This window comes from Pipistrellus hanaki, assembly GCF_964339955.1.
Source record: "Pipistrellus hanaki genome assembly, chromosome: 2".
NCBI lineage: Eukaryota > Metazoa > Chordata > Mammalia > Chiroptera > Vespertilionidae > Pipistrellus > Pipistrellus hanaki.
Window position 1 is genome coordinate 54,758,573 of NC_140504.1, and position 13,083 is coordinate 54,771,655.

General features: G+C 37.5%; 1 protein-coding gene across 1 annotated transcript in view; it reads left to right on the forward strand.

Moving 5' to 3' along the window:
* The window catches only part of RABL3 (RAB, member of RAS oncogene family like 3), a 38,847-nt gene that overhangs the window by 23,130 nt on the left and 2,634 nt on the right, over positions 1-13,083 (forward strand). Inside the window, exons 4-6 of the mRNA XM_084871751.1 lie at positions 1,581-1,695; positions 5,977-6,127; positions 10,482-10,553. Coding sequence (XP_084727877.1) covers positions 1,581-1,695; positions 5,977-6,127; positions 10,482-10,553 — 338 coding nt within the window. The remainder of the gene's footprint in view (positions 1-1,580; positions 1,696-5,976; positions 6,128-10,481; positions 10,554-13,083) is intronic.

Genomic DNA, 13,083 nt, shown 5'->3' on the forward strand with positions numbered 1-13,083 from the left:
CTACCCCTTTTAAATCAATATGAAAATGGAGGAATCATCAGTTTTACATCCTCTCTTCACAATAGAATCTGGGTAATACAAAAGGTTTGGGGTTTGAAAACCTAGCCTTTTGACCTCAAGATAACTTAAATTCCATGAGGCATTAAAGCTTTTCCTTTTTTATCTATAGCTTATTGGAATAATTACCTGCTTTGCTTTTCTGTCTAGGATCTTAACTGATTCTGTTTAATTGTATTTCTGAGCCTCATTACATTTTATTATTTTCCTCAGTCTCTCAAAAGTTCATCTGTTTTCTATTATTCATGCCTCTTGACTATTTCTTCTTATCCCCTTCTAATGACATATTTATTTTGTTCTTTTTTTAAAAAAAAATATTTTATTGATTTTTTACAGAGAGGAAGGGAGAGGGATAGGGAGCTAGAAACGTCGATGAGAGAGAAACATCGATCAGCTGCCTCTTGCACACCCCCTACCGGGGATGTGCCCACAACCAACGTACATGCCCCTGACCGGAATTGAACCTGGGACCTTTCAGTCCGCAGACCAACGCTCTACCACTGAGCCAAACCGGTTTCAGCTATTTTGTTCTTTTAACTGTATCTCTCAAAGAACTAAAAATTGGATTCTTGAGTTGATTAGGCATGCCCAGGTAATCTACAGGAAAACCTTTTCCAGGTAAAGAATAACAGTTGTATCAAATTAAATCAGTACTGTTTTAATATACTTTATATAATACTTTTAGTCAAAATAAGTAATATGTGTATCTATCATGTCTATGACAATACTATGCAGAGTGCAAAAACAATTAGCTTTTTGAATGCATATAATTACTTATATACTTGAAGTATTTTTTATCCTCTTTATTGATAAGGTGGTTCTGCAATTAGGACCAGACAGAGTAGGCACATGAAGTGTTGAATGAAGAAAAAAAAAAAAAGAAAGAAAACGCATTCTAAAAGTTTTAATTACATTTTATAAAATTTTTAAAAGTTAGATTGACAAAGAAAATTTGGTAGATTATTTGTAAGAATTTGTAGAAGAAATTTTAAAATATTGTGTCTGAGTTTATAATACACTAGATGCCCCTTGGAGGAAGATTTCTGCAATAGGGCTTCCTGCTATGGTCTCCACTGCCCCACTGGCTTCTCTCCCTTCTCCCCACCCCACCTGCTTCCCTGCTTCTCTGAAGCCCCACCAGCTTCTCTCCCTTCTCCCTGCCCCACCTGCTTCCCTGCCTTTTTCGCTGCCCCACTTTCTTGCTTCTCTGCAGCTTCGCTTCCTACCGCAGCACTTGGTTTCTTTCTAGCTGTCTTCAGTCTTCACTCTGGCCTGGACATGCAAATTAACCGCCATCTTGGTTGGGTTAATTTCCATACTTTCCCTGATTGGCTGGTGGGTGTGGCTTGTGGGTGTAGCAAAGGTGCAGTCAATTTGCATATTTCTCTTTTATTAGAGAGGATAGGACTAGAATGCTAGGTTCACTAAGCAGCTCAATGCTTGTTATTTATTGAGTCTCACTTTGCCAATTCGGAAAAGAAGAATTGTTCCTGTACTGAGATTATTTTCTCTGATTATTTTAGGTATTATTTTAGTACATGACTTAACAAATAAGAAGTCATCCCAAAACTTGTATCGTTGGTCATCTGAAGCTCTCAATAAGGATTTGGTGCCAACTGGAGTCTTGGTAACAAATGGGTAAGCCCAAATTACTTCATAATTGGTTTGAAATATTATAGCAAGCACAAGAATGCACCCTCCAAAATAACACTTTGTAAGATGTTTGATTTGCAAATATTTTTCCCCAGTTTGTACATTGCCTTTTCATTCTCCTAACGGTGACTTTCACGCAATAGTTTTGCATTTTTAAAAAGTCTAATTTCTGCCAAAACCGGTTTGGCTCAGTGGATAGAGCACATATGTCAAACACAAGGCCCGCGGGCCAAATCCAGCCCGCCAGGCCTTGCAATGTGGCCCGCACCGCGCTGTCATCACTGCACTCCGCTGTCAGTTTATGACATTGTCAGTTTATGACTGTTCAGTAAACCATTCGGCCCGCGATTTAGGCTGGATTTTAGATTTTGGCCCCTTCTCTGATTGAGTTCGACACCCCTAGGATAGAGCATCGGTCTGCAGACTGAAGGGTCCCAGGTTTGATTCCGGTCAAGGGCATGTACATTGGTTGTGGGCACATCCCCAGTAGGGGGTGTGCAAGAGGCAGCTGGTCAATGTTTCTCTCTCATCAGCATTTCTAGCTCTCTATCCCTCTCTCTTCCTCTCTGTAAAAAATCAAAAAAATATATTTAAAAAAAAAAGTCTAATTTCTCAGTTTTTTTCTTTTATATATTACTAGAGGCCTGGTGAACAACATTCATGCACTCAGGGTGGGGGGTACCGCAGCCTGGCCTGCGCCCGCTTGTAGTTCAAAACCCCTTGGAATTTCTGACTAATGGGGAGCAGGCCTTAGCCAGCATTGGACATCCTGAGCACTGCTGCAGAGGCGGAAGTGGCTCCTGCCATCGCCACTGAGCTCGCTAACTGTGAGCCAGGTTTCTAGATGAGCTGCTCTCCCCCTGTGGGAGTGCGCTGACCATTAGGGGGCAGCTCCTGCATTGAGCGTCTGCCCCCTGGTGGTCAGTGCACGTCATGGCAGCCAGTTGTTCTGCTGTTCGGTTAATTTGCATATTAGCCTTTTATTATATAGGATACTTTGGGGGAGGTATCATGTGTAAGAACTCTTGGCCTAATTCCAGAACATGCAGATTTTCTCCTCTGTTTCTTCTAGAAGTTTTATAGTTTTAGGTTTACTTTTATATCTGTACTCCTTTTTGAGTTACTTATAATGTGGGAGATTTTAGTTGAGGGTCACTTGTGCATATGAATGTCTGATTGTCCTAGCACAATCTATTGACAAGATTAGTCTTTCTCCATTGAATTGCTTTTACTCTTTTGCCAAAAATAAGTTGACCGTATTTATATGGGTTTATTTCTACACTTCCTAATTCCATTCCATTGCTCTGCTTGCCTGTCCCTTCACCAATACTACAGTCCTGATTATTGTAGCATTATAGTAAGTCTTAAGATTAGATAGTGTGATTCCTTCCACATTATTCCTTTTCAGAATTGTTTAGCTAGTCTAGTTTGCCTCACCATATAAAATTGAAATCAACTTATCTATATTGGTAAAAATTATGCTTAGATTTTATTGTAATTGCAATAAACCTATAAATCAAACCAGAAAGAACATTTTTTGCCTCTTCTAATCCATGAGCACAGATGTTTTACTTCAAAACATCTTCAATAATAATCCTAGTCATATCATTTCATGTGTGTACTTCAGTGTGTAACTTTAAAGATTAAGAATTTTTTGAGCCAAATCCGGTTTGACTCAGTGGATAGAGCGTCAGCCTGCGGACTGAAAGGTCCCGGGTTCGATTCCAGTCAAGAGCATGTACCTTGGTTGTGGGCACATCCCCAGGAGGGGGTGTGCAAGAGGCAGCTGATCGATGATTCTCTCTCATCGATGTTTCTAACTCTCTATCCCTCTCTGTAAAAAAATCAATAAAATATGTTTTTTAAAAAAAGAACTTTTGGACATAACCAAAATGTAATTGTCTTACTTAAAATTAACAATAATCCTTTAATATAGAATATTATTTTAATTTATTCAAACATCTTATAAATATTGGTTTATTCAAATCTGTATCTAAGTAAGGTCCCAGCATTGTATTTGCTTTCTTTTCATCTTAACTTCCCTTTTTTTAATTTTTCTTTTACTCTCTAGCAGTTCATTTTTTGGAAAAAAATAAAAAAAGATGGCTTGTTTGTCTTGTAGAATTTTCTGTATTCTGGATTTTGCTGATTGTATGCTGATAATGGCTGTTAAATTTGTTTCTCTAAATCTTCTCTAAAATGGTAATTAAGTATAGCGATCTGAAAGATACAATTATTTTTGTTTTTGCCAAAATTAAATTGGATGTAAGGCTTAATAAAAGAGAAAAAAATGGAAGCTAAAAAGAGATATAAGAGAACAAATTATATGTATATTTCAACATGTATGTGTTATGACAAATATTCTGTATAATAAAAGAGTAATATGCAAATCAACCGATCAGCAGAACGACCGATCACCATGACGAATACTAATCACCAGGGGGCAGATGCTCAACTCGGGAACTTCCCTCTGGTGGTCAGTGTGCTCCAGCAGGGGGAACTCCGCGCAGCCAGAAGCTGGGCTGATGTCTGGCATGTGCAGCAGAGGTGGCAGGAGTTTCTCCCGTCTTCACTGCAGTGCGAAGGATATCCGACTGACCAATCAAGCCATCAGTTGGACATCCCCCAAGGGCTCCCAGATTGCAAAAGGGCACAGGCCTGGCTGAGAGACACCCCCCCACCCATGAGTGAATGAATGTTGTGCACCAGACCTCTTGTATAATACATATGTTAATATTAACACATGTGCAGCATATGTTATATTACATATGTAATATATGTGTTGATTTGCAAGAGATTATTCAAGACTACAAGTGGCAGAGAGATATGTGTATCGAAGATGATGTTGGATGAACTAAATACAAAAATTTGATACTTAGTATAGGAAAATAAAATAGTCCTAACAGAGGACACTCTCAACGCTTTATTATCTAATAAAGCAGAATTTAGTTTTTGGACAGTTTCTCCTAAATCAGGCATGATATTGGCAAAAAGAATCAAAGGCCTTGAACTCAAGCTATTATTGGCTTTGATGCAATAAATAGAATGCTAATATTTTTATGAAATGGGAGTAAATAGTTCAAACAATTATGTTGCAAGACTGAATAGTAACAAGTTCTGCAGATTATTGTAAAAGGCAAAAATAATTAAATAATTTTGTACACACACCCCTAATTAAGATTATTCAAAGAGAAATGAAAATAATATCAAAGGAAGAAAAACAGCTATGCTCAACTGGGTTGTATTGATTGGATTGTGCAATATTGATTTACTGTCATCAGTTGTTTGAAATCAGATTTTGCTGACCATTGTAAACTGAGCTTATAACGTGTCAAAAATACAAACCTTTGATTTCTCCTATGTGAATAGAATTTAAATTAATTCTATAACTTTTGGCTCTGTGTTCCTATTAGTTGTAGAAGGAATACCACTCTATCCTTTGGGTAGAAATAGAAAAGAAAAGAAAAAAAAAGAATTGTAATGCTGGTGCAATTGTTATTGTACCAACAAAGAGAGGTAACTAGCCCAAGGTTATTCAATGACCCTGAGGGATTTGTATTGCCTGTCCTCTTTCTCCCTGTCCTCTGTCTCCCACAGCTCTCATACCAGGACAAACAACTATTTGGTACTCAGTTCTTTCCTTTTACTATTCATTTTGTGGTTTAAGCTGTTTCTTCCCTTTCCATATGTTGAAACTATCTTTATGGTTGATTTATTCTGACCTTAGCATCCCTATTTCCTGTTTTCCTTGAACAATCTATTTTCATTGTAACTCATAGACAGAAATATATATGGTAGTATAGTTTATTTATAGCCTTGCAAATACCCAGAAGCTTGTCATTTTATCCTCTAACACAAGACTTGAGTGCCATGCTAGTTTCCAGGGTTTTCTTTCCACTGAGGTTTGAATCCACTCTCTGCATCTATACAGCAAAATTCCTGAGCCTTAGAAGGTAGAGCTCTGGGAGAAGTCAACTCAACCTACCTTGTACACCTGGTAGGCACTCAGTTATTCGAGTAGTCGATAAAAACTCATGGGGACAAATTTTGAGTAGTTAGATGGAAGTTGGAACTCTGTAGATGGTGAGGATGGATTATTAAATAAACAAGTAAATGGAAGAGATTAGGAGAAAAATAGGTTTATAGGTGATAGGTGAGCAAGAGTCAGTGAATGATCAGTAAAATAGTATAAGCTAGTTGCGTTTAAATATTACACATCTACATCAAAAAGGTAAATTCTCTTCACCTCTTCATCATTTCTCACAGGGAATATGACCAGGAACAGTTTGCTGAAAATCAAATCCCACTGTTGGTGATAGGGACTAAACTGGATCAGATTCATGAAACCAAACGCCATGAAGTTTTAACTAGGACTGCTTTCCTGGCTGAGGATTTCAATGCAGAAGAGATTAATTTGGTGTGTATTTTCATTAATGCATGTTTGTATTATTGTCCATTGAAAGTGAACCTGAAGACTTCACCAGTCATATATTCTCACAAAAGCAGCTTTATACTTGAAGTCAGGCTATTTTGGTTCTACTCCAAAATGTGGTGCAAAATGGAATCAACATAAACTGTCAGATGGGCAGTCACTTCAGTCTCCTTGTATGCTGGTCTGGAATGTTTAAACTTTGTTCTGTGAATACTATAAAAATCGTGGGCTTTTTCTTCAACAGATTTTTAAAAATCACACCAAAATCAAAATAAGTAAATTAAGGTGACAAAGAAAAGTTACTGATACTGTACCTTAGATTATTCTTGCTTTAGAAAAGCCTCTTAGCTTCTTAAATTACAGAATTTACCAGAAAGAGCAAACAACTAGACAAGTGAAAAAATTACAAGCTATAAACTAGGAGTGCCTCAGGGCATTAGTCTCTATACTTATGTATATATGGTCAATTGAATCCCTTCCTGAGATATTTAACTCAATTAGAACTTGGTGCTAAAAAGACTAAGAAAAGTCCTCATATAAACCAGTTGGTGTTGCCCAAAGATCTGTCCTTGCTCACAAGTAGGTTTTATGCAGCATATACGGTGTGCTGGCATTCAGACATGTGTTGGTCGTAGTGGTTTAATAATACCAGTTGCTACCATTCATTATTTACATGCTGAGCACTGTTCTGCTTATTTACATAAATTATCTCACGTCCATTTTCTTCATGTCATCTCTATAAAGAAGGCATTATTATTATCCCCATTTTAAAGATGAAGACTAGTACCAGAGAGAGGTAACTAGGCCAAAGTTACCCAGTCAAAGCAAGCACTCTGACTTCAGAGCCTGTGCTGTACAATTAACCCTTTTTTCCACTTATTTTTCCTACAACTAACATTTAGAATCTTGGAAAGAACTCTTAGAAATCACCTAGATTAGGGGTGTTGAACTCAATCAGAGAAGGGGCCAAAATCTAAAATCCAGCCTAAATTGCGGGCCGAATAGTTTACTGAACAGTCATAAACTGACAATGTCATAAACTGACAAAGGAGTGCAGTGATGACAGCGCGGTGCGGGCCACATTGCAAGGCCTGGCGGGCTGGATTTGGCCCGCGGGCCTTGTGTTTGACACATGTGACCTAGATTAACAATTACCCAAACCTGACTGCATATTCATATTACCAACAAACAGTACCTGAAAATTTTTAAATAACTGCCCCATAGTAGGAGCTTTTTATTCGTAAGGTCTGGCAGGAAAACCAGGAATCTGGTTTAACAAATGACTCAGATGATTCTGATGCCCTTACTCTGAGAGTCAACATTTGTGAACACTGCTTGGTTCAACCACCTCTACCCCCATAATTGAGTCAGCTTCTATTACATTTTACTTGGTAGTTAAGGTACCTTATTTCTCTCAATTGCCACCATGGAATATTCATTGTAAATGCCCCTGGTGGTCAGCACTGGACTATAGGTTCCAGAAGATTCCTGCTCTTTAGAATATATAATCTATATATAAAAGCCTAAGCGACCATTACCACTGGTTGACCAGAATGACCGGTCACTATGACACACACCAGGGGCAGATGCTTAACACAGGAGCTGCCCCTGGTGGTCAGTGCGCTCCCACAGCAGGAGTGCCGCTCAGCCAGAAGCCAGGCTCACGGTTGGTGAGTGCAGCTCAGGAGCCTCTTTCCTCCATGGCAGTGCTACGGAGCAGCTGTGGAGCGGCAGCAGCACAGTGGGACCAGGATGAGTGGGAGCGGCGAGGCACACAAGCCCTGGCTCAGGTCTGCCCCTCCTGTACTGCTACATCCCCCAAAGGGTCCCGGATGAGAGAGGGTGCAGGCCAGGCTGAGGGATACCCCACCTGTGCATGAATTCATGCTCCGGGCCTCTAATATAATATATAATGCTGAGGTTATTTCCTTTGAAAATTATTTCCAAAGTGAAATTTACCATTACATATACTTAATTTGTTCCATTATTTACTTTCAATGTGTTTTGGGATGCATCTGTTTATAGTGTCTAAATATATAATTTCCTACTTTATTTACAAAGTCAGGGCCAATTGTTAACAAGATGTAAAGGAACTTAAATGGTGATACTTTGGCACACAGAGTCTCCACAGAGTTCACATACAACATACTTTGGGCCTTCTATCCATGTATGGCTTCGAGGACACAGCAGGAACCACAAGGGGGTCTTGAGTATACAGGGAACTACAAATGAGAAAATTGGTTAAGAATTTCAAAAAGAGATAATCAAAAAGACTCAGCAAGTAAATAAAAATCCTCAAATAAACTAGTGTAACAATATTAGTGCTAGTATCTTTAGTCACTGTATGTATACATCAAAGAAAGAATCAGAGTTGTCATCTTGTACTTGAAAAAGGTCAAAGTGTTTAAATTCTAAATAGGGAGAAGATTATTTTTTTTTCAAATCCTGTTAGGCTTATTGTGTCTAATACAATTTTTTTCTCTGTTATGGGTTTATTTCAAAATGGTCTTATTAAAGCATCTTCCCTAGTTATTATTCCTTTCTCAAACTTAGACAAGCTATTTAGAGCTATTAATTTTCAGGTTTTGCCCTCAGACATGATTAATAATGGATGGCTCTTTCAGCCTTAAAATTCTTATTCTAAAATCATAGAATTTCTCTAGCCTGGTCAAGCTTAAATTGCGCAGCCTTACAATTAAGTTTTTGGGAGGTTTTGTTTATTTGCTACTTGGTTTAGATTTTGTATTTAGTACTGCAGCTCTTTTTGGAATCCTCTTTGAAGTCTTTTAACATTCCAATGACTATATAATTAATATCCATTTTGTAAAATATCTAATGCAGGTCCATTTAAGGTTTGTCTCTTATATGCCCCAACTGCTATATAAATGTGTTCAAACATTATTTCAAATACAATAGTTTGCATAATAATATTTCCACTTATTTAATCTATATATGGAATTATCTTTTATATTAGGTGCTTTGTGACTGAAAATTCAGTCTGATAGCATTTTCTTGGAATGAAGAGAGAAGGAAACTAATATTTCAGTACCTGCTATGTGTCAGACATGCATTAACTCATTAATTTTCACAGAAACCCTATGGGATAAGTATCATTATCCCCATTTCATAAATGAACTACACTTTAAAGATTTAGTAACCTAATCAATGTCACAAAGTCTAGAAATGTAGAGACAAATATTCAGACTCAGAGCTTGCTGGCTTCTAGTATTTTGTGATCTTGGAAACATTTGTTAGTGTTTTTTTGTGATTTTGAAAATGTATTACAGATTCTGACCAAAATAAAAAATGTGAGCCTTAAAATGTTATATGTGGATAAAATAAGTGACTGTTACAAAATTCATTGGAAAGGAATCATGTGGGCTTAGAGAGTACAAATCAATAAATGCAACACCAATAATTTCAGAATTTCCCAAGGGACACAGCCTGAAAGACAAATATCATTCTTGCAAAGCAGCCTACATGATATCCTCATAGTTTGGTCTTGGAGTTAGAAATCCAAGTATTCTGTCTCTTAAGGTGGCAAGTCAGTAATGACAAGCAAAGGCAACACAACCCTGGAATTTCAGCAAAAGGATAGTAAGCCTTTTAAGCTCTTTACTAGTCATTATAATGATTTAATGTTCCAGATTGTTTAGTTTCCACTGCGCTCCATTTTTAAAAATTCTATTTAATAGTAATATATCTCTTCTTCATTATTGTCTCTCTAACTAGTGTTTAATAATAATGCTTAATTATATTTAATAATAATTCATTGTTTATTATTATAAAAATATATCTATTGTTTATTATTACCTTTATGGCCTACCAAGAGATGTATTGCATTGTGTTCAATGAGTGAGAAATCCCTGGCAACTATTCTGTTTGTTCTTCGCTCCTCTTAACTCCTTATTTTCATGCTTCCTACTATTTGTATGAACTGCATAGAACTTAGTTGAGTACTGGTGAGTAACTAGTGCTAAAAAGTAAAGTGTTGACTTTTTGATGCCTTTATTTCTGCTTTTTAGGGTAAATGTAGGTAGGTCACCTGATTAGTATCTTGGTTGTATTAGTAAGATATTAGCAATCCTGTCTTCCTTTGTGGATTACTTGATGAACACATTGGTTCAGTGTCTTCTAAATTTGCTCAAATAACAAAAAGTGTCCTTATCTTCCTTTAGCTCTTTCCTCTTATGCTTTGTGCATCATGATTTGAAAATAGCATGAATATTTTATGAGAGTATTATGCCTAATATTTTCTGTGTGCAACAGGAACATTGATAACTAACAAAGAGCTATGTTCTCTAGCTTTTAATCGTAGGTCTTACGTTTTATCTTCTAGGATTGCACAAATCCACGGTACTTAGCTGCTGGTTCTTCTAATGCTGTCAAGCTCAGTAGGTTTTTTGATAAGGTAATGGCCTCAATTAAGTTATTTTTAAACTTAATTTATATATTATAAGAGTTTAACTTTTTTTGTAGAATGCTTTGTCCTTTTATGCCTTCATCCTGAATGTCACAGGATATGTGACATGTCTGAATAATACTTGTTTTGATCTCTCTTATCTGTTGGTATAATTGCTCAAGGCCTGCTGACGTATTTATACTATCACCAGTGTTCTCTAGCAAAGGATGAAAGCTACTGAATTTAAATGGGTTTTTTTAAATAAAATACCTAATTCCCCTTCTTAAAACAATTTATGCTTCCCTAGTTTCTATCTCTTTTTGTACTTATTCCTCCCTAAGCCCTACGAAAGACAGTGAACTGAGGAGATTCTACTTAGCTAAAGCCCTGAGTTCATTTTGCTCTCCCAGCTATTAATGGTTCTTACTAATACTTTTAAGATAATGTCATCTTCTTGATTCCCTATTGTTTCCCTATCAGAAACTTTTGTATTAAAGTTATGGATTCTTGCTAGCATCATCTTATTGTAGAATGAAAATGCAGAATGACTCAGCATGCTAGTAAATTAGAGCACTGTTTGTCTTTCCTTCACAAGTCCTAACAGCTGCATTGCACGTAGTATTGACTGAGCTTAAGTTGCTTGCCCAATACGGACATTGTGTAGTCAACTAAAATAGGATGTATTTCTGTATGCTATTGAAAAAGATTAATTGCTGTATTATATTTCCTTTTAAGTGTAATCTTCCAAGAAACATTTTTCTCATAGATCTTCTTTATGAATCATTTTTCTTTTAGCAATTTAGGGATTTAACATTTGGCCCTTTAGCCAATATGTCAGCAGAGATAAAGCCCCACATCCTCCCTGTTTAATGAGATCATGGGGAAATTTTTGCTTCATTGCAGAACTTCCCAACTGGTGTGTCGCAAATAGGGAACAGCTGTACTGAGCTATTGATCCACTCATTTCTCTGAGCAGCAGAGCCCCTCGGGCTGGGTGACTGGCAGCCTCTTCCATTTACCCCGGTGTGCTGTACAAATATTAGCATTCCTAAATGGGATGCACTGCAAGGAACCACATTTTCTGTTCACATTGTTTTCAAACTTAAAATGTAAGAACTTTCATTTGGTTTAGATCCCTGATCCCATCTGTACAAAATGCTATCCCCTCAGAGCAACATCTTATAGATCTGTGTCTGACATGGAAAGATCCCACAATATACTATTTAAAATTTTAAATAATTTAATAGTTTTATAATTGAGACGTTAAATGTAATAAGTTGCCGAAACTGGTTTGGCTCAGTGGATAAATCATCGGTCTGTGGACTAAAGGGTCCCGGGTTCGATTCCGGTCAAGGGCATGTACATTGGTTGCGGGCACATCCCCGGCAGGGGGTGTGCAGGAGGCAGCTGGTTGATGTTTCTCTCTCATCAACTTTTCTAGGTCTCTATCCCTCTTCCTTCCTCTCTGTGGAAAATCAATAAAAAAATATATTTTTAAAAAATGTAATAAGATATCTTAGGGAAACATTGGGTTATAGACTAGTGGGACCCACGTCTGTCAAGGTTTTATTCTAAAAACATCAGAGGGGACTTGATGAGCTTTAAGAAGAGAGAAAGATTTAATAAGAGGACATTGCAAGTTGAGGGTAGGGAGTTATTAGCAAAAGCAAAAAGGTAACTTCTCTCATCATTTCCTAAATCACAACCAGAGGTATGTGGGTTAAGAGGTTGGCCAGACCTCCAGACTGAGGTGGTTGGCAGAAACTAAAGGATATAGCAACTAAATTTCACCCAGTTTTTCATATATCTGTGAGAATTTTATCCCCATTGATTTGAGGGAGAAAAAGGAGAGAGAGAAGCATCTATGTGAGAAAGATACATCCATTGGTTGCCTCCTTACCTACCTTGACGATGGATCAAACCTGCAACCCAGGAATGTGCCCTGACCAGGAATTGAACCTGCAACTTCGTGATGCACCAGACTACCCTCCAACCAACTGAGCCACACTGGCCAGGGCCCCAATAATTTAATGTAAAGGTTTATTTTCCAAGGGGGAATCTGATCCTCCTCCTCCAGACTCCCTTGGCTAGTAGTAATTCTTCCCCACTCTAGAATGATAGGATTTTCCTGTGCTGCCCCAGAGAAAGGAAAGAGAATCAGTCCCTTCTTGCTATCTCTAAGACCAAGTATTTTGAGATGTATATTGATCATGACCAGCTTTCCTACCACGGGGGCCAATGAATGCAACCTTACCTCGGGTCTCTTGTGGCTAACAGTGACTCAGCCATAGTCTCTAAGATAGAAAAATCCAGCTATTGTGCCTGTCAGGCCAGTTAGAGTAAGCTGACACAGGCCTGGAAGAAGGTGCTCAGCATTGATTCAGAGAAATTTGTATTTTCATAATTCTAGATTCCAGGCTCTTAATCTCGAGCTAATCTATATCCTATTGATTACATTTTCTTAATCACAACAGCTTTTGCTAAAGAAAACAATAAATGCAAAACTGCCTATGCAATCATTGTAGTTTCTCAAGTGTTA